Here is a 25827-nt window from a genome sequence, read left to right as displayed (position 1 = left end):
TTTATTTGAAAGGCTGCAGCTTATGTGCTGAAAGCTGCAAGAAAATGCTTCAGATGTTGGTTTTCTGTCAAAACTTAATGTATTTACAATGATTTGGTTAGTGAATAAAGGAACACTTTGCTAGCAAAATAATAAAAACAGCATCAGTTCTGTTTGTTTTTAGATGACACAGATTTATGCAAATATATTTATTTGATATATCATTTATATATAAATATATTTAACATACATTGCTGATTACAATTTTTAAGCATTACATTCTGTTTAACAAAAAATATCTTAAAATATTGTAAATTCTGAGCTTTAAATGTAGGTGTATTTTTTTTTATTCTGACCAACACTTTACAGAAGCAAAGTAACAGGATTGAGGTGCTTAGCACATCTGGTAAATGAAAATGGATAGGATAGCAAGAGTAGAGCAGGTTTTAAATTTCATCTGAGTGATAGATTTCAGGTAAAACAATAGATGAAGACTTCTACATGTGTATCTAATTAAGCATGTATGAGTGTGCTGCAGTTGACAGTAAAATGTTAGTTATGTGCAAATAATGTCATGTTTTATTTCCCATTACACAAAAAAATACTGTTTTTAGTTCAACGGGTAATAACAAAATACAACCATTATTTTTGGAAAAATAGTATTCTCATATCAACAATACTTATAAAGGTAGAACATATAGCAGTACATTTTAATTTAAAATAATGTATTTGAATAAATTCCAGTTGAGCGTTCCACAGCTCCAATCCAGTTGTATTTGCAGGTCCATCTGCTTAGACGAAGAGCTGGGGTGGTGTCAATCTGCGGGCCAGGACTTGTGTGGGTTTGTGCTGCTCCTTGGTTGGCCCTTTGGACTCCCCTGAACCATCAAAAAAAATAATGAAGGGTTTTAGAAGTAAAGAAAGGTTTTATTTCCTCAGGTAGATGGATGCAGTGCTTAAATTCCTATAGCTTTTCTGCAAATAAGGATTCAGATGGTGGCCCATTCAAGGGCCTTTTTGCATAACCAAAATCATCAGTTTACTTTATTCATTTTCCACCAGATTTAAGCTGTCAGAAAAAAAACTTTTTTTGTTGCTGGCAAAAAGTTACTTGAAACAAAAACCTCTGAGGATTGAGTGATTGTGGGGGCTAACTGTTTTACTTTCTAGGTGTATTTGATTTTTTAAGAAAAGTAATTTTCTTAGGAAGGAAGGAAGGAAGGAAGGAAGGAAGGAAGGAAGGAAGGAAGGAAGGAAGGAAGGAAGGAAGGAAGGAAGGAAGGAAGGAAGGAAGGAAGGAAGGAAGGAAGGAAGGAAGGAAGGAAGGAAGGAAGGAAGGAAGGAATAAGCCCCCTCCTATGGGTGACAAGCAGACTTATCCATGGATTATAATGGCATTTTTTTTTTCTTTTCCAGCAAAAACAATCCCAAACAATTTAACTGAATTCGGAGAAAAAGCCCTCCTCCAGTCTTTTTCTTTCCGTCCTGTTTTCTGAAGTCTCCTTTGCAGAAGTGTCTCCTTTCCTGCCTCTTTTGTCTGAAGCCAGTTTCTTAGCTTTAGTCTTTACCTCTCTCTGTGTATAGATGCACCTGCACTTACTTCTTGCTGTTCTGCAGAGGAGGCTTCACAAAATAGTTTACCACTCCTCAAACAAACTGGGGGGGGGTCCTTTGTGGTGGCAAAGTCTGAACATATTTCTCCAGAATGCCAACATGACTGTAAACATTTAAACAGTTTGTTTGCAGAACGTTTGGGGTCTGCAGGGATGTGAGCTGCCCTGGATGGAGTTCAGCCCCATAATCTCTGTAGAGTTAATTATCCTCTGCAGGTTGGACCTATCCAGCTGAACTACAGAATGAAGGACGTACAATGACAGACTGAACATGGCAGGGTAGACGATAACCTGCAGCCTGCCTGTGGAAGATTGTACTTCCTAAATTGCTGCAATAAGTACAGTCTGCAGAATTGCTTTTTTAGTTGTAATGTTTTTAATTCTTTTTTTACAATTTAGTCAGCTCCCACATTATAAGGCTGGTTGGCTTAGCATTACCACTTTGTTTAGAATTAAGAGTTTGGAATGATTCATTACTTTAAATTAATCCCAGAAAATACAAACAGTGCCTTGAGGCATTTGTTGGTTTATATTTGTTAGTTATACTGTAATATACCTTTTTCCTACGGAAACAAGGGTGCAAAATAATAAAAACATTAAACAAAGGGGCGCTCTGTTTTCGTGGACAAACTATGTTTAACATGAAATAAGAATATCGTTTGCACGAAATTTTAATGAGCGGGAATCTATACCTCGGCATGTTTGCTATGCAATGATTAATGTGAACTAAGAGACAATTTTATACCATTTATAATTGCCTGGTGGATTTTAAATATCTAGATTTACAAAAATTAAAATGATTAATTATAAGGTTTTTAAAGTGACATGCTTGTGTACTTACTGTTGATTTATTCTGAACTCAGAACACTGTCTGCAGAAGCAGGATAAAACCTAAAGGGGGCAGCAGAGAGCTATAAATCCACACTGCCCACACCCTTAACACTATAAAGGTGCTCTTTCTCTTCTTTAGATACAAGAGTTTCTTGTTGCACAGCCAATAGAAGTGCTTGATCTACTACATTAACTGGCTAAAACTTTATTTTGTTGCATGATGTCTTAAATATAAACAGAAGGGTGTCTCATTTTTTATTTACAATATTTAAATCCACACTGCTCTGTCAGCATTGTCATGTTTTTCCACTTTATCTATGGAACTAGGCTTTAAACGTGCCTTATATGTTAATTTTAATGTTAAATACCCATGACATGTTGGCTACATCAGCATACTGTATGTGACCGTCCACAGTTATCAAAAGCAGGAGGAATGGACTCACCAGAGCAGTCTGGCTCTTTGCATAGTTCATATGGGCATAGAGAAGCACAGCTGTGTCATTGTGGGCCGCCTCCAATGCAATGGACAGTGCATTACTGCCATCCTGCAGACAGAGGGAAGCAGAGCAGAATTAGCAAGCGTCAGATCATTGTCTAAAAAAGAATCTGAACCCGTAGTTTTGCCCTTTTAAATGGCCTCGTGATTCACATTGTGCATGGCTGTTTCTTTTTTTCCAGTGGTTCCAACTGTTAGGCAATTTGATAATTATAGCCAGGTAAATTAGTGTCATGCATCTGTGATTAACCAGTTAAACAAAACAGGGATTCCTTAGAAATACTTCTCAATGTCCTCAATATTCATTTTCCAATTGGCTATTTACTTCTTAAGGTGCTTGGTTGCACTTAATTTAATGTAAGGGTATAAAACTGTGCAGAATGTATAGGTACATGGATATAAATGCCACAGTAATACTTTCATTTCTATCATGTATTTTATGTAGTTCTATCATATAAGATCTTAATAAAATTTTAGATTGATTTAGTAAAGTAAAAAAGTATTCCAAATGTGAGTGAGCTTGTGTGTAGTCTTGCAGCAACAGGAATAAATGCAAGGTTCCACATCATGTTGGAAGTAAAAGCTTTGCATATTTTGAATGTAGAGAAAACAAACCAAACAAAGAAAGAATCTGATGAATCATGAAAAGAAGTAGGCTCAGCCTAACTTTAAACACAGTATGTCAGCCTTGCAGTTCATTACAGTGTTTTGTCTTTTTAGTGCAGTTGGGGGAGAGGATGGGGCCTTCCCAAATGTCCAGCTGTGCTGTACTGAAACTCTATCCAGACGCAGCCTCTTCCAAATGGCCAACTTATTCTGGCACAGATGTGAGCACTCAAATATCTGTCTGCCTGGTTTCTCCCCAAGCACCCAGACCGAACAATTCACTGTAAATCACTTTAGGAATCACAAGGCTGCTGGGGGAGCTTTAGAGGAAGTAATAAGGAAGGTTTGGTCTCTAACTAGATTTTCACCCGGGAAGTTTTCTGTTTTTGGCTACTGGTACCTTTTTACATTCAACTCATTTTCAACATGTTTCTAAACGGATAAGAAGTTGCTGTTAGGTTGTTTATGGGTCATTTGAAGAAGTATACAGAGAATCAAAATGAGTCTGCAGGCCCTAGTGTCTGAAATGATCAACAGATGGGGGGGTTAATTCGCCCTCTGGGACATTTGAGCAGCATAGCAACTTTGTTTCCTGCTGACTCACAGGCAGATGACACTAATCTGATTGTGCTTTTTTATCATCGCTTCCTAAGTGAGAAAGTTTCCAGCAGTGTGAGAGGAGAGTAATGAGAGGAAAATTATTTCCTGAACGCATTTAGATGGTCAAACAAAAAAAACAAACTTTTGTGCTCGTTTGCAGAGCCTGCTGGAAAACCTTACGTTGTCCATGATGGATATGTCACAGCCAGGCTGTTCCAGGAGCAGTTTAACTATCTCTGCCCGGCCGTGCTCACTGGCACACATCAGAGCTGTGGATCCCTCGTCGTCTTGGACATTTACATCAGCTCCACACTCCAGCAGGGCCTGCACCATCTCCTGCCGTCCGTGGCTCACTGCTAACATCAGCGCTGTCTGGCCTGCCTGTTACAGGAAAAATACACAAAGTTTTATTTGTTTGGACAGAGGTGGTGGAAAAGAAATAAACTAAATATGCAAAGCCTGCTGTGGATGTAAAATGGTCATCCCATTATCGGATTGTGGAATTAATCACAGAATCAGAATCAGAAATACTTTAATAATCCCAGAGGGAAATTACTTTTGTTACACGCTCTAGTTACAGTTTTACATGATATATATACACATCCAACTATACAATATAATAAGATAAAAATAAGAATAAAAAGAGATAAAATATATATACACATATAGCTCTTCTGTACATATATCTGTATGTATATCTATGTATATGTAAAAACTAAATCCAAATAAAGTGAAAAGTCCAATTAAAGTGAATAAATCCAAGTAAAGTGATACGTGGCGTGAAAAAATAGTGCATAAATGTCAATTACGGACGGGGGGGGGCTGAATCACTTGAGGGAGGCGTTATATAGGTTGATGACCACAGGTAGGAATGATCACGGCAGCTTTTAAATGACAGACATGCATTAGGTTCCCGACTTTGTTCTATTTTTGATTGCTGCTGTTTTACCTGTTTCAAAGTTAATAAGCAGCAGAAACTGGTACATTCTTAATTCCCTTCTTTAAATGTGTTGCCTGCCACATGTTTTGTTCCCTGCAGCAACAATAACAAGCTCCAGTAATTGGATTTATAGAGAATGATGCCATAAATTCAGTCCCATGACTGGGCAGTCAGGCGCCACAAACCCTACACAACTTGATTAAATCAGCTGCAGAGATAAAACCACTTACAAAAAACTCAGTTTATCACAATGGCCGCATATTTTGGTGCATACATTCTAGCCTGAGACCAATTATTCCCTTAGTTTAAAGCTGTTCACTAGAATTTAAGGAGAGGACTCATTCCTAAAGTTTATTTTTTAATTTGCAAAACAGACGACTAATTTGTGACGAGCATGCTTGAATAAAGGAGATAAAAACTCATCTGATCATGTCAACAACAACTCTAACCAGCACAGTGGAAATATCAGCAGTGACGTCAGTGATGCAGATCAGTGATTCAGGAATCCTTAAATGCTAAAGAGAAAATTGTTCTGTTTTCAGAGCATGAAAGGGCAGCTGAAGGGGACAAAGTCTTTAGGACATTAAAACAGCTGACAATGGAGGAAGGAGGAGCAGGGCCAGAATCTTTTTAAAGAAAACTTCACCCTATATTTCAGTTATATTTGAAGGACCATTGGAAGAAATCTGACTTTAAATAAAATGTCCCCATTTGTCCTACATCTAAATGTAACAGTTGGATAATTGATCAAATCTGTGAAGCTAAACCACCCTCTCAATGCTCTAAAGCTGATTAGTAATAGTGAATTTGTCTACTGTGAGATCAATAAAGTCAATCAATTGAGTAAACCTCGAGACACTTGTTTCTTTACAGTCTTCAGTCAATCATCCACCTTTGTCCAGATAAACTATATTTTTTTAGAGCCACAAGAGTTTAGGAAGGAAATTAGCTATTGTGGAATTTTCCACAATATCTTCAATAGGAAATCCATATTTTCATGTTTTACAAAAAGGGAATGATTATTAACTTTGATAAAAAAAAAATATATATATATATGTTGAAACAGCAGTTTGCATACAAAAATACCACGACAAATATTTTATTAGAAGAATATTCCTCAAAATATTAGTATCTATGTAGAAGCGTTTTACATATATTGCATTTAAATGCCAAGGAAAAAACATGAACGTTCACATTTATTTTATTGGTTATATACTATTACTGCTCAATCGAATGTGCAGGTTGCACACACCTTGTGTAGAGGATTCATAAACCATGGCTGCAAGAAACAAATTATGTTTTTCTTATGCAGTCGATCTTATTCAACAGAACCTTCCAGAACCATCAGCTATCCGCGTGAGCCTGAACCCTGGGTGAATTATTTATTACTTATTTAACTTTTAATGAAGCTTAGTGATTTTTATCTGTATCTAAATGACATTATTTTTTATTGATATTTAGCCCTTGTTTAATCTCATTGTTTCTTTGCATACATAATTGATGTGATGATCATTTCTTCCTCATCATTTTCCTCAGTCAAATCCTTTTAAGTCCACTGTGTGCAGCTGTAGATTTCCTCCTTAGGTTTCAATAGCTTAGCTTTTTGGTGCATTAGGTCAGTATCTTAAACTTCAGTCATACCCAACAATTTTTTTTGTCCAAATTTTTTAATTTGTTCTTAGAAACATTTATTTTCAAGTTGTCCGTTAAAGAATTGGGCCCTGAGGACACCTACTGCCTTGGAAAGATGGAACCAACTCCAGTTCTGTTATTTTTCTCTCCAAATCAAACTGATTTGATGTTTCTGTACTGATGCTTCATAAATTTGTCTAGATGTCTCCAATGTGGAGTTGCTCTGCATGTCAGACACCATCTTTGTTTTTTTTATTTCTATTAATGGATGGTATAATCCTAGCAAAGGTTTAATGATCAGCTCTTTGTTTACGACCAGGTTTCCTGTTAATCAGCCATCTGCAAGCCTCTCATGTAAACTGCTAAAATAAACCAACTCTGGGATTTGTTTCAGAAATAAAAATCACAGGGTGAGTCCATGTTTATTACTCTCAGTGTAATCCAAAGTAAAGTCTTTCATTAATGTCAGTGTTGTCTGTATTTTGTTAAGGTCTGTTTCAGCAAAGCAAGAATGCTGAGCTGCTAAAGTGGTTTAGTGTCAGATATGATCTGTAAAACAGATGACGGAACGCTAGAACAGGGATTGTACATTTTGGAGCAGCTCTAATGTCAGGAAAGACGTTAGTTTAGATGCTAAATGTGGTACAACTATTTATTTAATATAAGGCTAATATTTTTCATCCTAAAGCCGGGGCTCTGTGGGGAAATCTTTAGGACCTCCACAAGTACACTAAAGTGTCTTTGCTTGGTTCATTTCGACTTTTTGGCTTTTTCCAAATAAAAAGAGGAATTAATGTTGATTTATAACATTTTTCTGTTTTTGCTTAAATATTTCTAAAACAGTGGCACAAATGCACTTATTGCTCTGGTTCTTTGTCAAGTCATTATTTTATTTTTTTTGCCATAATTCCCTAAACTATCAGTGTTTGATAAACAAATGTAAAGTGATTTTTAAAAAATCCTAATTTTTTAAATGCTAAAGTATTTCAGAACATCAAACAAAGGCAAATATCTGTCAAAGACAAAACAAGTGAACACAAAAAGTGATGCCCTTAAATCTTATATCTGGTTGGGCAACAACTGCAACCAAGCATTTGTAATAATTTGCAATGAGTCTTTTACAGAGGAGGGTAGTAACTAGTTACATTTACTCAGTTACATTTACTTCAGTAACTTTTTGAAAAAAAAACTTATGAGAAGTTTTACACCATTGCACTTTTTACTTTTACATGAGTAAAATATTAGTATCACTACTTTCTCTAGAGTAAAATTTCTGTCTACTCCATCTCCATCCTACTCCTAATTTAACCAATTCTAAATTCTGTTACGATTGATTTTGTAAGCTTTATAGCTCAGAAGTATTAAATCACATGGTATGATAATGGGCAGTCTGTAGATCAGTTATTCAGTACTTGAGTAGCATTTTTACCAAATATTTTTTTACTCTGACCTGATTGTTTTCTTTAAAAATACTTTTTACTTTTACCTGAGTAAAAATATGATAAAGTAGTGGTACTTTCACTTAATTACAATTTTTTTTGCTGCTCTATCCACCGTTGGTCTTTTAAAACCCTGTGGAGGGATTTTGTCCCTCCGATCTTTGCAGAATTGTTGTATTTTAGCCCTATTAAACTGGTTTTCAAGCACGAACAGCCTTTTTAAGGTCAATCCAAGATATTTATTTTGTTTATATTCAGATGTGGCCTTGCTGGTATGCTTTTTTTCATCGTCCTGCTATAGAACCTCATTTTACCAAAATATGGCTGGACATTTTCCTCCAGGACAGGCAATGCAAGTCTTTCAGGTCCTAAAGCAGCAAACAAGACTATTATACCAGACTATTACACTGCCAACACCTTACTCTACCGGTGTAATGTTCTTTTTTTTTCTGAAATAAAGGTTTTACTTAAACAACTGTTGTGTTTTTTTTAGAATTCTGCCATGGAGGCATTTTTACCCATCATCAATCTTATGGGGGAGGAATTAACACAAATTTTAAACTTCATATTTTTTAGACAATAGCTCGTTCTGGTTGCATAAAAGACTTTCTGAGCGATTACAGCATCCTGGAAGTATTTTATTTGTTATTTTTGTGTTTTATGATTTGTTTACACTGAAGCAAATGAAGCCCTTGGACGTGTACTTATAAAAACACAGTATGATTGGAGGTAAAACACTGCGCATGTGCACAATGGGTAAACAAGGAAGTAATGGGGCTAAGCCAACTAGCACCTTCCATCAGAGTTGGTAAATTAATGAAGACAAGACTTTCCCACAACGTATTGCAAATGATCAGGCCCAATTTGATAACTGTGAAGCTTTTCAGTACTGTTTGTTGCACCTCAATTAGTCAGGCAGGTCCTATTCATGGTTTCCTGACTGAGAACAGGTATAGCAGTAATTAGACCTTGCTGTCGCTACAGATAGTAAACTCAGTTCAGATAAAACACTGTTATGTTTTAACTGGGGGGCAATCACTTTTTCACACAGGCATATGTAGGTTTGGATAAAAAAAATAAAATGCATTTAAAATATACTTCTGCTGCTTCCTAGGGTTGTCTTTGAAACATTCAAGTGTGCCAAACATGCAGTAAAATAACGCATCAAAAAGGAAGCAAAACACTTTTGTCTGATTATTTTATAATTCAGTTATTAAGTTATTAATAGTAATTTAGAAAAATGTATTTGTTTTCTGGCCTTTATTTGCTTGCCCAATAGAAGAAGCATTTCTTTGGGTTTTAAAGGTTGCTGATCCTAAGGAAATGCCAGTGGATAAATAAAGCTAGTTATAAAATGGCTGTCTTGAAGTGTGTCTCACCTGGCTGGCCTTAGCGTTGACGTTCCCCTGGCTGAAGAGCTTCTTCACCACAGCCATGTCTTCCTCTTCTTTTACTGTAGAGAGAGCTGCCAACATGATGGCTGTGTAGCCCGCCTTGTTCTGCTTATCCACACAGCACACACCTGGAGGAACCATGCATAATTCTGAGAGCCGAAAAAAAATGGCAGAGCTCCTGCAGATGTGTTACTTCAGCATGGCAATAAATCTGAGGTTTGTTTCCAATGTATCTATATACTAGCATTTGCTCTAAGCATTACAGTAGATCAGTTAGGAACCAAAGGAAGAAATGGTCATTTTGTAGGGAAAAAAATATCAAATGTTATGATATATGAAGGGTTTTCTACAGCAAAATGCTGATTTACCTTTAGGTCATTTTATTTATATTTCATTAGAGAAATAAAGATTTTTAATTTGTCCCCCAGAATTTATTCCCATGTTTTAAGCAAAGTACTGTCTTGGAAAAATGGATTCAATCGATCTTCAATCATCTGGGCTTTTGCAAATATTAAGAAGTTTTGTTATTTAAGGCTGTGAGAACTTCTGTGTCTGAAGAAAGTAATAACGAAATACATATAAAACTATTTCTTTTCATTTTTGACACATAGCAAATGATCCGGAAATACCACATTTTTCTTCAGTGCATATAAATATCTGGTCTACAGTGTTAATATGTTTCGCTGGACAAGTTAACTTGACATTTGTTTTAATAAAGCACATTGTAATTCTAAATGAATGTGTGTATTTCCCATTAGAACTAACAAAGGACAAAGAACGATTTGCACTGTTTAAAGGTCAAATTAGATTTGCTAGAGAAATCAGAAGGCAAAATCTAGGGAGCGGATGCTAAAAGACACGTAGACACAAGACATGGGTGGAATCATAACAGCTGTGGAAGTCCATGTTTGTTGTCACCATTTCACTCACCAGTATCCAACAGCAGTCTGACTACCCCAAAGTTGGAGTGGGAGACACTGTAGTGAAGAGCTGTGTTGCCGTTGCCATCAGTCATGTTGACCACATGCTCCAGCAGCGCTGATGACACCTCAGAGAAGGCCATGAGGTAGTCAGAAACCCGTGATGGCTGAGCCATCTTTGCACTGGAGACCCGGAACCACTCAAGCTGCACAGTGTGGGTGCTGGATAGCTGAAGAACGTAAGAAAAAAGCAGGAAAATTATGAGATAAAAGAGCTAATTTACGGAGAAGTCCTGCAGTTCAGTCATAAGTTGCCACTGGGATCCAGGAACATTTATGTGAACAAATTTAGGCTGTTCTCTGATCAAAGTAGAGTCAAAGCCACATACAGTCTCAAATATGCCTCTCAAAAATATGTGATGGTTTCTCTGCAAGTTGAATAGAAGGGTAAGCTTATGTTTTGAAGACTTACTCTGACTACTGTACTCTAAAGTTTTTTACTTTTTTTGACTTGATCTTAAATGTATTGTGATGTTAAAGGGGATTACTAGGGGACAGTGATTCACCTACATGTTATGAATGCTGGTGTACCATAAATGATCAGTTATAAACAGAACGGCTCCAAAATGACACAAAACTCATATGGGTGAGTAGAACATGATGTAATAACGTAAAATCAAGGGCCCAATGGAAAAAAAAAAAACTGTTTCCCTTTAACTTAAATTCTAATCTCTGGTTCTGTTTAACTGGGTTTATGACAGACAGTGATTCTCCAGTTGATAATAGTTTTGATCCTTAGTGGTCCCTGTCTTCTACAGCATGACATCCTTAACAGTTCCTTTTTAATTTGAGTTTTCCAGAAAGGTTTGATCTTTGTGTGGATAAAAGAAGCTCACATTGAGCCACTGAATGGCCCTGGCTTGAACACTATTAAAATCTATTAAAAGCAGCCTCTGCAAATGTGTTGGGGCCACTGCGTCTCAGGAGTTAGGGGTTCATTCTGTATCCACTGGGTTGGCAGTGTCAGCCCCTACTCTGTCTGTCTCAGCCAATGTGTCCCTGGCTAATATAACTAACAGACCCTGCCTGCTCTTGTTGATCAGAAGGCCCTGTGGAGGCAGCTGTATGGAAGCATCAGGAATTTGCTTTGCTTTATTTTGCATGTTTCTGATCTATAAACTGTGCTAAGAAACAAGAAAAACCTGCAGGCACGCACCACTTCTTTACTCTTCAGTGTTTTCACATCATCGTTCAGGTGGTTCTTCAGAATTAGACAGGCTTCTCGCATTTTTGAGCTGAACTCAAACCTGTAGCAAACAAGCAGAAAATGCTCTCATTGACATGGAAATTAAACACAGATAGAGCACTAAACTGAAACCCTCAAGTATCTGTTTTCCCAGTCAACTTTTCAAACCCACTTTTCTTTCACAGCATCTGATGAATAGTTTGTCGCTCTCAGCGTTTCCTCATCCGTGTCGCTCTCATCCAGGTTGACATTTCTCTCCTCTTCTGAAGTTTCTTCCTCCAATGCTGCCTCATCTTCCTCTGTGCTATCCAGACACTCGCCTTCTCCACTTTCTCCAGAGGAACTCCCGACTTCCTCTTCCTCCTCCTCTTCCTCTTCGTCTTCTTCACTAGAGGTGGATTCATACCTGAAAGAAAGAAGCCTACCCATTAACAGCAAACACAACAAGTAGCTTTAACCAGCTGGCTGTGAGCTGGAATTAATGTTCAAACCTTTAGACTGTGGGTCAGCCTCATTTTATTTTGCAATGTTAAAAATAAGTAACAGTATGTTGTAATCACGTACCCTCCATTCAGAATGCCAACAAACTGCAGACTCTTCTTACGACTCTCGCTCGAGTTAGTCCCATCCTTCCTCTTCATGATTGATTTCAGCATACCTGTCAGCACAAACCTCTCAGATGAGCTATGATATCAGATTCACTTGAGAAACAAAAAAAATAAATTTATAGCCTCTTTTAAAAAATCTGGATTGCATTTCCTTTTCTATCAGATTTTAAATACCTTTATGAAACAGCTACAAAAAAACATTTTTGCTATATATTTATATCAGCATGTCTTATCCCCTGAGGATTAGAAAATTCAAACTTGTATCACAAACCTGTTATTATTGTTGCACCCCCAAGTTTTCTAGGGATAGTAAATAATCCTTAGAAAACATGAATATTTACAGTTATGTTTCTGGTGAGTAAAGGTGTATTTCTCCACAGGACTGTAATTATCTATCTATCATCTGCAGTCCAACCCAAGATAGTTTGTAGAGATATTTCTTCTTCGTGTATAATCTTGTTAATCTTGTCATGAGTAGAGTATTTAATTTGTTTGATCCCATAAAAAACAAAATTGCAGACATAAACATTACAGGGGCTTGGCCAGATAAAGCACCGGGACCTTTACTGCACTATTATTCTGACACGTCTGCTCTATAAATCCTGTACTGTAGTGTGAGACAATTTATCTCCTGGAGCCTCCTGTTTTTAAAGGCTAACTAGAACAAATACTGGGATAAAGGAATTTCACCATTTCAAGATGTATCATCTCTTTGACAGTGGCTTTATTTATTTTTCTGTTGGTGTATTTTATGACAAATAGAAAGTTGAATTAAATCTTAAACATTACCAAGGCTTTATCTGTACTGATAGAGCACAGCAGCTCATTTATTTTTACAGTTAACATATTAATTGTTTTTTCCAATGTTGGGGTGGTGTATCAGGATCTTTGAATTTGTTGTCAAAGGAATGTTTTACTTTGGGTAGTTTAATCCGTTTCAGGAAAAATGCATTTATAATGCTATTGATGCATACAACGATGGGAACAAGAGATCATGCAAAATAACATTTTAAAGTAAATAAACATGTCTAAAAAATAAGAATAAACATCTTACTATTCTGTATTTCTAAAGGGTCTGTTCCCTTCACATCAGATATATGCAAACCCCAGCCCAAGATATCTACACGTACAAAACCAAATTGTCAGGTTAGCATATAGACTGAGTTATTTGTATGAAAGATGAATTGGACTACTTAGAGGAAGACCAAAAGCAAAATTATACAAACACAACTTGGGTAAGAATCAGAAGATAAACCCAACAAACACCTACGGGAATTCTCAAAGAAAGTAAAAAAAAGTGGTTGATCTGGCCCAGACAGTGACCAGACTCCATCCAACAGAACATAAGGATACCATTACCAATCATTAAAATCTGATTAAACAGCTTGGCCGAAGGTCTTTAAAGTCTAGCACCCTGATAATGTTTCTATAACATTTTGTTTAAAAATGGGTCTGTCTCAGCAGGACTGATATATTTAAACACGCTACTTGTCGTTTCATTAAATCACGTCACAGTGATTTAATGACATTCCACAGTCAACAGTTACAGTAAAGCTACCACAACACCAGAGGGCAAATAAAAAAACTACAACTAATGGAAAAATCACAGAGTATCGGACAATGCATGCTGGTCACCACTTTCTGCAGAGTCAGTAGCTACTGTACAGTTCTCCACACTTCAGATGTTAGATGATGTCTAAAAACAGTAAATTAAGAAAAGGTTTCCTGATGGCTGAGCAGCTACATCCAAGTCAGAGGCCTGCAATAGAAAACACTATCTTTGCTCTCTAGCAGTGCATCTCTAGGGTAGACAAAAACAATCATGATCAACTGTTTAATAGTCCGGTTAAGTGTCAATTTCCTAATTCCAATAAAACTACGCTTTTCAAAGTGTTTTGCTAATTATTAGTTTTTGTGCCAAGAAAATAAAGGTCTCTTTTTTTTGCTTAGAATCAGTGTCAACTGTTTGAGGGTCCCCACTTCCTGTTTCAACATGACGGTGGTGCTCCTGCTTGAAAGAGAAGGTCTATATTGAACTGGTTAAGCAAGTCTCCAAAAGATAACCAGTTGTCTTTTGGGGTCTTTTTACATCTAAATGGCTTAATAATGGATGTTGCTTTCAGTGAATAATTCTTTAATTACTGACTTGGCAAGAACATCTGTCAGGAGAAAAAGAAACCTCTTATTTTGAAACAGTCCATTTGAGCTCTTGTTTTAATAAGTGAATAAAGGTACTAGTCTGCGACAGACCGGCGACCTGTCCAGGGTATATCCCACCTTTCGCACATAGACTGCAGGAGATACAGTAGACACGAACCCCACTGCGACCGTGACGGAATAAGCGGGATGGATGGATGGATGGATGGATGGATGGATGGATGGATGGATGGATGGATGGATGGATGTAATTTTTATCGGTGGACCCTTCTTATCATGGATAAACCCAAAGAGCTCACCTGTTTTTGAGTCACTGGCTCTGGGGTCGTCTTCTTGCTCCCCTGTTTGTTTCTCTTCTATACCAACAACTGCTTCATCTGGCGACACCTTGTATTCAGCAATGGTCAGCTGTCTCTTCTTTAGCACTGTAACTTTCTGCTTCTCTGGATTTTCCTCACTCAAGATCTCCCACTGACACCCAACGCTGACCCTCTCGACGGATTCTGGCTCTGGTGTTGTTACTACAGCATCGGTTTGTGTTCCCTGCTCTGTCTGATCTGTGCCCAAGTCTTGGCCAACAGAAACGTGTTTCACCTCAGGCTGGCACATAGTGGCAGTATGCTTTAACACAGAAGGGGAAGTTTCTACCTGGGCATTTCTCACGTCTGGTTTTGCTAGCACTCCCTTCTCAGCTGTGACTTTAGAGGTTCTTTCATCAATCTGCGTTCTGAGATGATCAATGTCTTTGTCCGCTACAGTAAGGCGATTTTCTAAAGCTACTATAGACTCCTGCTGGAACTTAATGGTGTCCTGTAAGGTGTCTATCTCCCTCTGTGTCTCTGTAGTCAGCCCAAGCAACGACTCCATGACCCAAACTTCAGCCTCCTTGGTCATTGCTCCGACCTGTGTTGCCTGCTCATGAACCACAGCAGCGTCTGTTTCTGTTCTTTTATCACATACGTTCACCTCTGTGCACACAGACGCATCTCTTACACCTTCCCTGTAATAGAAAACTACAGAGGTTATTGGCACATTATCCCCAACAGCAACAGATTTCTTATCTTTTTCTGCAGAATGTGGTAAAACTTTAGTCAATGGTGGGGGAGACTTGAGCTCTTTTCCTTCAAATTTCTCAGTCAGTCTTTTTAATTCGCCTGATTTTACTAGACCTTTATGTCCAGTAGTGGTTGGTGAAGTCACTCGGCTGTGGTCAGACTTAGGGGTCTCGGTGGTTTGTGTAGAAGACTCTTTAGACTGTTGCCTCTGCTGGGAAAGCTCTAAGGCTACTTTCTTCTCCTCTAAGGTTAACAAAAGCATGTCTTTTTCTGCACGAAGCTTGGCCAGCTCTTTCTCAAGAGGAGGAACACCCTTCACCCTTTCCTCCATCTCTTTCAGCTGCTTCAAGGCAGTGGCCATCTGCTCTCTAACTGTCTGCAGCTGGCTGGGTGGGATTGGGGTCACTGTGGTGCCAGCAGCTGGAGTGCTGCGCCCAGAGGTCTGAGGACTGGGTTTAATCCAGCTGCTCTGCAGAGGCTGAATAGATAGGGAGGATGTGAGCTGTTTGGGAGGATCTGCGAGCTGGAGGCGTCCACCATTCTGGTGTTGGTGGGTTTGCTCCTGCTGAAGCCGTAGACTGGTTTCCAGTAGAGTCCGCTCAACTCTTGGGTTTCGCTGCGGTGGAGGGGGTGGCACTTTGGCCCCAGCAGAAAGGGGAGGCACAATGAGGGGATTCACGGGGGAAATGGAGAACACCTCGCAGGGTGCTGAGCCGAGGCGGTTACGCGGCGGCGGGGGAGGGGGTACTCTGCCATCTTCACTGACTGGCGAGGCGAGAGATTCTGTGGATGTCCAGCCACTGGTGCGTCCCCCAGCACTTGAACTCCTCTGGGAAAGCTTGAGCCCCCGTCCAGGACGCCGGGAGCTGAGGGGAGCCCGGCGGAGATTGTGGCCACTTTCTATCTCTTCAACATATTTAAGGAAGTCCAGGTCGAGCTGGAATCCATAGGGAGTCTGGACGGAGTAAGAGCCCGACTGGTCAGCCTCTTCCTTACTTGAATAGATGAATGCAGAGCCTAAATCTGAAAAGAAAGGGACATTCATAGGACACCTTCTTATCACTATTCATTATTTAACAAAATTGGTTTGACTAATGTGCAATGTTTTATTTATTTACCACTGATTCAGTGAAACTGTCATATTATATTAAGCTTGAATTGAGGTCATACTTGACCAAGTCAGAACACTCAGTGCTCTTGCTAATTGAATTAGCTTTTAATCAATCAATTTTAAATGAATTATTATCAAGCTTGAAATTTTAAACCAGCAACATTGTGGTGCTAAATAGTAATCAGTACAGGCAGATTTAATTTTAACCAATGATCTATAAAAGGTTTTTTATCTTTACCACAGTGGTGTAACTACAAAGAAAAATAAAATAATGTAAAGACAGATTGACTGAGGTGTTAACGTGTTATAGCTACACTTTTGAAGCTCTGAATGCATCTGAAAGGCTGCGAACATCCTGGTATCAGCTGTTTTCCCACATCTGATCTCATCAAAGCAAGCTCAAGTCTCATGAATGTTGGAAACAAAGTAAAAAAGTTTTATAAAGGTAGATTTATAGTGTGATTTTATTTTGATTCCTTACTAGCTTCCTGGTAACATATTTATGGTGTTTTTTATTTGAGTTGGAAAGAATAACATGTCAAAGAATTAAATGCTCAAGTTAGAAAGATTAATCAAAATACTTTTTATTTTATAATCAGTTAGCAGCTCTTGAGAGCATTAGAAATAACTGAAAATAACAGCTATATCGTTCTGTTAAAAACAATCAACTGCTGGGGAAAAGACAATTTTAAGTAATTTTGCAATGATTAGGAAAAGCAAGTGAAATGCTAAGAGAAGATAAACTGGTCCGAAGAGGTCAAGACGTAACTTTTTTAACAGTTCTGGACATCACTACAAAAACAACCTGCTGTATCTGAAGATTTTAAATGGGATCATAGTGTGGGCTCGTTTACTGTAAAGCTTGTTAGGGCTGGTATAAGTATTTTAAATGAAGTAATGGTGGCTGGAGAGATGTTCCAGGACTTTCCTGATGGGAGTTACAAAATTAATAAGCTCTAAAATTTTCAAAATCCCTTGAATGGTATCCAGCTAAAAATATAGGAAAAATAGGGAGTTCAGTGAGAAAGGACTCCCAGAGCCTTTATGATTCAAAACAATTGGTTTGGAAGAACAAGTAACACTAACTAAGCAATGTCTCTGAGATGTTTTTTTCAAAAGATTAAGTTTTCATGACCAAAAGTTTTTTTTTTAATTTAAAAAAAAAACAACTGTAAATATGTTTGTTTTTACATGTGTCATTTAAGTTATTTACTCAAGACTTCATGTCACCAATTTGATTAGTTACTTTGAATATGTGGATTAATATGGTTTCTATTTGATCCAAATGAAACCATTAGAGATATTATGAATCAGAAAATGTTTTATATGTATTTTAGCAAGAAAATGTTAAAAGCAGAACTGTTCTTACCAGGCACTTTTGGATTAACCTGCACTGATTGGGTCATTTTTCAAGACTGAACCCCTTCAGTGCCAAAACTCTCCAATCAATGGACCAGGCTGAAGAAAGACAAGAGAGATTAATTATTTCTACAATAATGCACCTATGTTGGTTAAAACATCAGTTGTAAAAGAAATGATTATTGACAGGTATTATAATCTAAAATCCTAGTGCAGATATTTTCCTCACTTTAGAGGTTTTAATTATTTGATTTGTAAGAAATAAACAACAGATCAAGTATTTACAAATAGCATGAAACCTCTTATTTCTAAAGACACACCTAAGATAAATACTACTGCGTCATTTTTCTTTTCATATTTTAATAATAACAACATATTATTTCTGATCTAAGTAGAATAAGCTGAAAACAAACCGTCCGCTTCTTCCACTCCCTTAAAAGCCTAGGTTATTAAATGTATTAATGCACTTTTATTCTGCAGGACAAGTCAGCACATAAACAGTTTCTAGCAAGTAATGACACATCCTTGCTACCACTATGCTGACCAGAAGAAAAGGTGACTTATAAGTAACAGATCAAACAGAGCATTGATGGGATGTTTACCTCCTTTTGCTACTTAATGAGAGATTGAAGAAGCTGGAGCTCAGGGAGGTTTCCTCCTTCCTGATTCACTCAGCCCTGCGAAACAAAGACAGAACTGTTCAAACGCTGCTATCAAAAAATACAAGGAAGAAAGACCTTTGGAGATATTTCCACTCCGAAAAATGGCAGATCAGAACACGAGATTAAATATATAATCATCGGAACAGTTACAAAACAAGTTCTAAAAAAAACGAATGTAAAAAAAAATGCTTGGAAGGTTTCCTATTTTGTTTTTTTTAAGCTTTTGTATATATAAACCAAGACTCCAATGAATGTCTCAACACAGCAATGCCTTGTAGGAAACAGGAGCTAAACCTCAGATACAGGCAGTCAGTTATTTAGTTTCAAACAAACACACACGTGTTTCCCTGCAGCACATTCCTAACACATGCTGTTGAAACACGCCAGTCGGCCTTGTAGTTCACTAACCACTGATAACCTGTAAACACATCTATCATTTGTTAGCTCAGACACACTTCTTGCTGTCAAAGAAAATCCCACTATCACTCATTCAGACAGGAAACCTTTTACCTGAATCCTCAGTATGAGTGCCTGGGGAACTGTTGTGTACTTAGGTAATACAATGTTTTCAGACAAGTAAAAGGTTATATATATATATATAAATCTGTGCTGTGTTTTAAATGACTTTAAGCTTCCATTAAAGGTCCAAGTTCAGTAAACTTAATTCCATGGAAACTGGATCAGTCGAGTGGGTTTCTGTTCACTTTTCGTGGAGAATTTTTATAACAGATTTCCAGATCTCTAGAGTTCTGAGTCACTTTTAGTTTCCTTATATTATGAACAAAACAATAAACCTATGTAATAGCAGTAATTTCTAAAGAGGTCAGGCTTTAAATATGGAATCGAAAACCCAAGAATTAAAGGGATCAATCTAAATGGTGCACGAAAAAAAGACATCAAAGACAGAAATCAAGGAACCCTGCTCCACGTTATCTCACCAGCAACCAAAGATGCCTGTTCAGCAATAGGTTTATTTCCTTCAGATTGGTCATGTACTTCTTCTAGAATCCTACTTTCCAAAAGGGGTTATCCTTAATGGATCAATAAGGTCTTTATCCCTCCAACCTGTCCACCATTTTTGCCCAGAGCAATGAAATCTCAGAAAATGAAAATACTTTTTTTTTTTTCATTAATGTCCAGACCTAAATCAAATCATTTTTCATTCTTTTCCAGACTGCATCAGATGCCAAAATTAGATAAAAATTACAACTTAGATCATAAAAAAGTTGATTTAATGTGTAGTCTGAAACAGCTGGTCAGGATACATATAGATATGATGTTGAAGTGGTTTACAGTTTACCGCATTTAGATTAATGTACTTGGAAAATTGAAAATCCATCTCAATTAAGATTTTTATAAGTTTAGTTCTCTATAAATCTGAATGAAGTCACGGTAACAAAAGTTAAGCAAGCCCACACAGTTTCTAGCAGCTGTTTGATGCTTAATTGTTACATGAGTAAATGCTGCTTTTTGTATGACTAATTTGTTTCATAACTTTAAATGGTGATAGAAGTTTCTTAAAAGGGATTTAGTTTTAAAGCAGATTTACTGTGAATATTCAAACTTAAAACCCGTTCTTTGGTCAAACATAGAAAAGCAGTATCATCCTGTGGGGATGTTTTCCACAAATAGAGATGAAAAGATTGATAAGGTGGAATCAAAATAAAGTTTTTTTTTTTTTTTTGTAAAGCCAGACAACAACAAGAAGTCTGAAAAGTTATGTGTACAGAACAAAATACACACAGATGTGTGCCCAAAGCAGATGTTGGGTGTAGAGATTCTTCAATGTGAGCAGGATTATGAAAGCTTTTGTAGCAAAATTAGATTTTTTGGTTTTACGCACAACACTTAGATCTTCCTCCGCTCTCCAAGTCCTTCATCATTTCTCCACCTTTTCTTTTTCCCACATCAGCAACCTTTAATCTGATTTTATTTCCCTCTCTTTGTCTCAGCCCTATTCCTCTCACATGACTCCCTTTACTTCTCACCCAGAACTTCCCTCAAAACACCCCCTCTCTCTCAAACACACACACACATCTGTCTCAGCTCTCGAGTGTTGTTGTTTTTCTCTCTGATTTGATGACACCAAATTACAGACTGCATGAAGGAGCAGCATTCCTTTAGTTTACACCCCCTCCGGTCCTGACCAGCTGAGTGCCACGCTGTCGAGTCGCTCACACCAAGAGAAGTGCCAACATATGAGCGGTTCACATAATGACACTCAGACAAACCAAAAACAATCACAGAAAGGGTCATAAACAGCCTGACTACCAATATATACCTCTGAAATTAAAAGTCACTGAACAGATGTTGGCAAAAGGCAAAGCTCTTCTGTAACCCACATTTCACCCATTTTGGCTTTGAGGAATTGGTCTCAATACAAGGCACTGAGATGTACAGTACGCTAAACTATACAACTTATTTGGTTTTGCACATTTCAACCAAACAATTATACTCTGCATATTTACATTTACAGCTCTGGTAAAGGTCCTGTATATAGTCCTGTGTTAGCAGATTAAAAACATAATGCGGGTGCAGAACTGCCTCTAATTAACTTACAGGAAACAATTAACCTTTAAAATTTTGGTTGGACTCTTCAAAATATGCAGATTTTGCTCTAAATCAAAAGGTAGAGGTATCCCAAAGAATTTTGTCAACTTTTAGGACACAGTCATTCGGCTCAGAATACAGGATAATTTGAGTTGTTTTTTTTCTGAATTCGAGAAGATCAATGAATTGAAGAATGGAATGTTGAAATACATGTGAGACAGACACAACTTTTGTCAAGATTAGTTTGCCTTGTGATATTAAGGTTATTAAGGTTATCAATGAGATATAGGGTTACTGTTCATGCCAGTGAGACAAAACTCAACTATGTTGGCTGACTTGTGACAAACGGCGGTTGAAAAAGTTCTCACCATCCTACTGTAGTGTGTCTCCATGCTGGTGATCAGCATCAGGAGTTTCTTTAAATCAGTAAAGTTTAACACAAACTGTACGCAGTTTATAAATCTTGATGATCAGAGTGTCTTAAACAATGAAACGCTGAGCATCTTAAAATGAGTTTTGGTTTTAAGACAACACAAAATCCACAAGCAGAAATGGAAAAACATCAGTTAGGTACCTAGTAACACCACATACTGGAACTCCAACACATCTGTTTAAAGGTAAAGGGATTCATCAACAGCTGCTGATTTGTTTCTTAAGAGGATGTTCCTGTTTTAATAGGGAATTTTACTCTGCTCCATCTGTTAGTCTAATCCTGTAGGGAAAATATAAGGGCTTTTGCTGAGCCATCTGGTGCAGGACTCATTTTTATGCGATAGAAAAAAGTTTCAAACCAATAATTTAAGATTTAATTTGGCAAAAATCAGGTGTTATCATTTTTATGCTCCAATTTGCAAAGTAATTAAGCTGCCTAAAACATGTACACATCAGTATTTTTTCCAAACACAGACACGCTCATGGAAATATTATTTTAAAGCTTACATTTTAAAGTCATATGGCCGTATTGGTAAAAAGAATTTAGACAGGATATCAGGTCAAAACAGTGAAAACTTTAGAACAGAACCTAGAATATATATCATGACTGGACCAGTACAGAAGGTTTTTGGTTGATGCCTAAATGGTTCATAAGAGGGTGTGCATTCAAGAGCATTACAACCAGCACACCATTATGAAAAACAATGCTGGTTCTAAATTCAAGGTTCTGTGAAACTGGCTACGGCAAGAGTGTATGTTTGACTTTTAATGGCCGATCCAAGTGGAGGCTGCCTTTTGCAGCCGTATTCCAGAAACATTTTGTGAATATGCCATGAAGACTCAAACATTTCACTGATCTATTTGCTTTATTACAAAAATCCAACCTGAACATTTCATGGCTGATCCTGACATTCAAAATAAACAAGTAAAAAATAAAAATGTATTAATTAAAAAACTGTTATTTTAGTTTCATGGCACCTTAAACTAAAGTGAAAAACGATGAGATGGCCAGTAACTATCCCTCTATAAACATTTCATTTAAATGGTTGTTAAATATATTGTGCCTTTGCTCATGGCATGCATCTCTAGATCTAAGCACAAGGCGTTGAGTTTCAGCCATTAAAATGTGCATTATAACTTGGAGACGTCATTTGGATTTCTTTATTTATTGGTATGCAACAAATTGGTGCAAAATACAAAACACTAACTTTTGGCAAAAAAAAAAAATATAAAATAAAATACTGAATTGGATTAAATAATATATTTTTTTATTATTATTTTAGATTTTGGAAGGCCAGAAAGTATTTAGTCTAAATTGGCTTTATTTTGTATTCAAGCAGGTGTGAATCATCCCACTAACCATAAATGAAGTTTTGGTTTTCTTTCCATTTTTAAGGTTATGTGCATTTCCCTTGTTCATGGTAGATTTGCCTTTAAATTTTACATTTTGGCTCACAAATCTTTTTTGGTACGGCAATAAGAACTTGATGTGGCCTTTTGTCTTTCAGCCACTTTTTAACCAGTTTGGTGATATGCTTGGACTCATTGTGTATTTGAAAGAGCTGCTTTTCTGTAGTGTTTAAGTCACAGTCTGATAAAATGTTATACTGCACTGAAATTTTAGATTAGTATTTGTTTTTTCATGATACCACTTCTTTTGTAAAGTACACCGGTTGGATGTTGGATGGCAAAATTATCTTTTTTTTTTCTTGTATTTCTGAAAGTAAAAAAATTAATAAACAATGTCAGTTAAACTGACATTAACGTTGGTGTAGTTGTGTTTCTCTGACTGTGACTGGCGGGATGTGTTCTCTCCATCGTCTGACATGAGAGCTGGCTCGGCGCTCATCTGCCTGGCTGTGTTTCCTGGACGGTTGCCTTTTGTATATCCGCTTCTGTCTGCTTGAATCCCAGTCAGCCTTGGCAGATGGCCGCTCACACTTAGCCTGGTTCTAGTGGAGGTTTCTTCCTGTTAAAAGGAATTTTTTCCTCTCCCTTGTCGCTAAAAGCAGGCCTGGTGTAAGGGATTGCTTTCTAGTCAATGAGTCAATGCAATCAACTGGTTTTCCTTAGATACAAAACTTTGAATAAATTTGACTGTATGATCTGGTTTAATTGTAAAGTACCTTGAGATGACATGTGTTGTGAATTGGTGCTATAGAAATAAACTTAATTGAATTCAAATTGAATTATTTAAAACATCACATAAAATAATATTACATTTGATTTTAGACAAATTTATTTTTTTTATTTTTTAATCTTTATTAACTGCATATTCTTTTCTACATACTGAAAAAGACATGATTATGTATTTAAAATGTATTTAGCATTGGTATATATTGTTTTTATGAAGGAATGATTTTCTAAACAGGCTTCTTTTTATTATATATTTTTTAGATGTCCTATGAATTAACTTGCAATAAAACTACTTTTTTTTGTTGCTGTAATCCATAAAGTGGAATACTGACGTGAACTGCTCAAATTATCATTGGATCTGGGTATAAGTGTCTAAGATCGACCTAATTTTATAACTGGTCCTATTTCCATTTAACCTGAGATACAGGACTTCTTTAAAAAAAACATGTCCTCTTTCCACACCAGCAAAAACAAGACAAGTACAGAACATTAGTGTTCATGCATTTCTTTTTCCCCTGCAGCCTCATAGGGAACATGTGACGCCAAGTGCACAAGTTTCCCCTCATCCCAGCACAGACTCACAAGCGTGCCATTAATGGAGAGGAAGACACTGGTTTGTCCTGTGTTTAGTTGGAGGCATGAAAGAGGAAATGTTGTGCTGGTTTAAGAACTGGGGCCATGTTTCCCAAACACCACCCTTTCCCAGAGAAAGGAAGGCCAGAGAGAGAGAGAGAGGGATACCCGATCTGACTGATGCATAACACCAACATCCTCTCTCTGACAGAAACTTTCATATTCTGACTGTTTGACAAATGGAAAAAACAACCATTCAGACACATCAGCATGAAGCCATTCGCAGAATGTCTTTGAAAGGATGAAAACGCTCCCAGCGCTTTTTGCATACCCTTCTGTCAGTCATTTGTGTTATTAACAACGGAAAAGTTTAACTGTTTCAAGTTTCCTATATCCTGTCTTTCAGTTATTCCCACTTTCCTCCAAATGTTTTGCAGAAATCTTTTATGAATAAAGTACAGTTAAGCCTAAAATTACAACTGTTTTAAATTTTTACTCCTGGCAATTTTCATTTTAAATTTTGCATTAAATTTTATCAACATGTTTCTTCTGGTTGGAAGTAACTAGTAATCATGTTTTGAAGCAGTCCAGCCTTGGGTCTGACAGTTTCTGTTGAAGTTCAAGATATGAGTTGAAGCATGAAAAACTCTGGAGAGCATAACAAGATGGTTTCATTGCACTAATTCAAAATGTTATTTGTTTCTATCTATTATTTAGAGGAGTGTAAATAATTTTACATGATATTTCAGTATGTAAACTTTAACTTCCAAATTGGCACTCTTTTAAAACTGTTATTTCTACAGTAAGTGATGACTCTCTCAATTCCCATCAGATATAACATAAAATAATATCAAATCTTTCAAGGGTATGGATAATAATACCAGTTTTAACTGGGAAAGGCAAATAAATGTTCTGAAATTATGGTCCATGAAGAAAATTATCCATACCCTTGAAAGATTTGATATTATTTTATGTTATATCTGATGGGAATTGAGAGAGTCATCACTTACTGTAGAAATAACAGTTTTAAAAGAGTGCCAATTTGGAAGTTAAAGTTTACATACTGAAATATATATATATATATATATATATATATATATATATATATATATATATATATATATATATATATATATATATATATATATATATATATATATATATATATATATATATATATATATATAAAAAGCCACTAACAGTTAATAGTAAAAGTCAGACCATGAATTACCCTGATAAATTGTGAACAACCTTGCAGAGGGTTTCTTCTACAATTCTTTAAAGAGAAACTACATTAAAAAGGCTCTGACAGCCAAGGTCCAAAAGAGCTTGCTCAAAAAAAGTAAAAACTCCACACCTGCTGTATAGACTTTGTGACTTATTCAACCCCGGTTTAAGAAAGCATAAATGCTTTATTTCAGCAGCGGGATAATCCATCAGTGATACTATAGAAAAACACAACTTTTAAAGGAGTGCATTTATATGGCA

The 25827-nt window shown here is 36.8% G+C and overlaps 1 protein-coding gene across 1 annotated transcript in view; it reads right to left on the bottom strand.

Annotated features, from left to right (window-relative positions):
- Positions 1–207: 207 nt before the first annotated feature.
- Positions 208–25827, bottom strand: part of kank3 (KN motif and ankyrin repeat domains 3) — a 39882-nt gene continuing 14262 nt past the window's right edge. The window contains exons 2-12 of the mRNA XM_038301932.1: positions 18589–18663; positions 17997–18085; positions 14761–16539; positions 12261–12354; positions 11869–12102; positions 11667–11757; positions 10461–10680; positions 9516–9658; positions 4306–4506; positions 2867–2968; positions 208–857 (exon numbers count right to left, since the gene is read on the bottom strand). Of these exons, the coding sequence (XP_038157860.1) occupies positions 795–857; positions 2867–2968; positions 4306–4506; positions 9516–9658; positions 10461–10680; positions 11667–11757; positions 11869–12102; positions 12261–12354; positions 14761–16539; positions 17997–18033 (2964 nt within the window). The 5' untranslated portion in view covers positions 18034–18085; positions 18589–18663 and the 3' untranslated portion in view covers positions 208–794. The remainder of the gene's footprint in view (positions 858–2866; positions 2969–4305; positions 4507–9515; positions 9659–10460; positions 10681–11666; positions 11758–11868; positions 12103–12260; positions 12355–14760; positions 16540–17996; positions 18086–18588; positions 18664–25827) is intronic.

This window comes from Cyprinodon tularosa, unplaced genomic scaffold, assembly GCF_016077235.1.
Source record: "Cyprinodon tularosa strain WSP-4 unplaced genomic scaffold, ASM1607723v1 ctg478, whole genome shotgun sequence".
NCBI lineage: Eukaryota > Metazoa > Chordata > Actinopteri > Cyprinodontiformes > Cyprinodontidae > Cyprinodon > Cyprinodon tularosa.
This window is presented reverse-complemented; position numbering and strand designations above follow the sequence as displayed.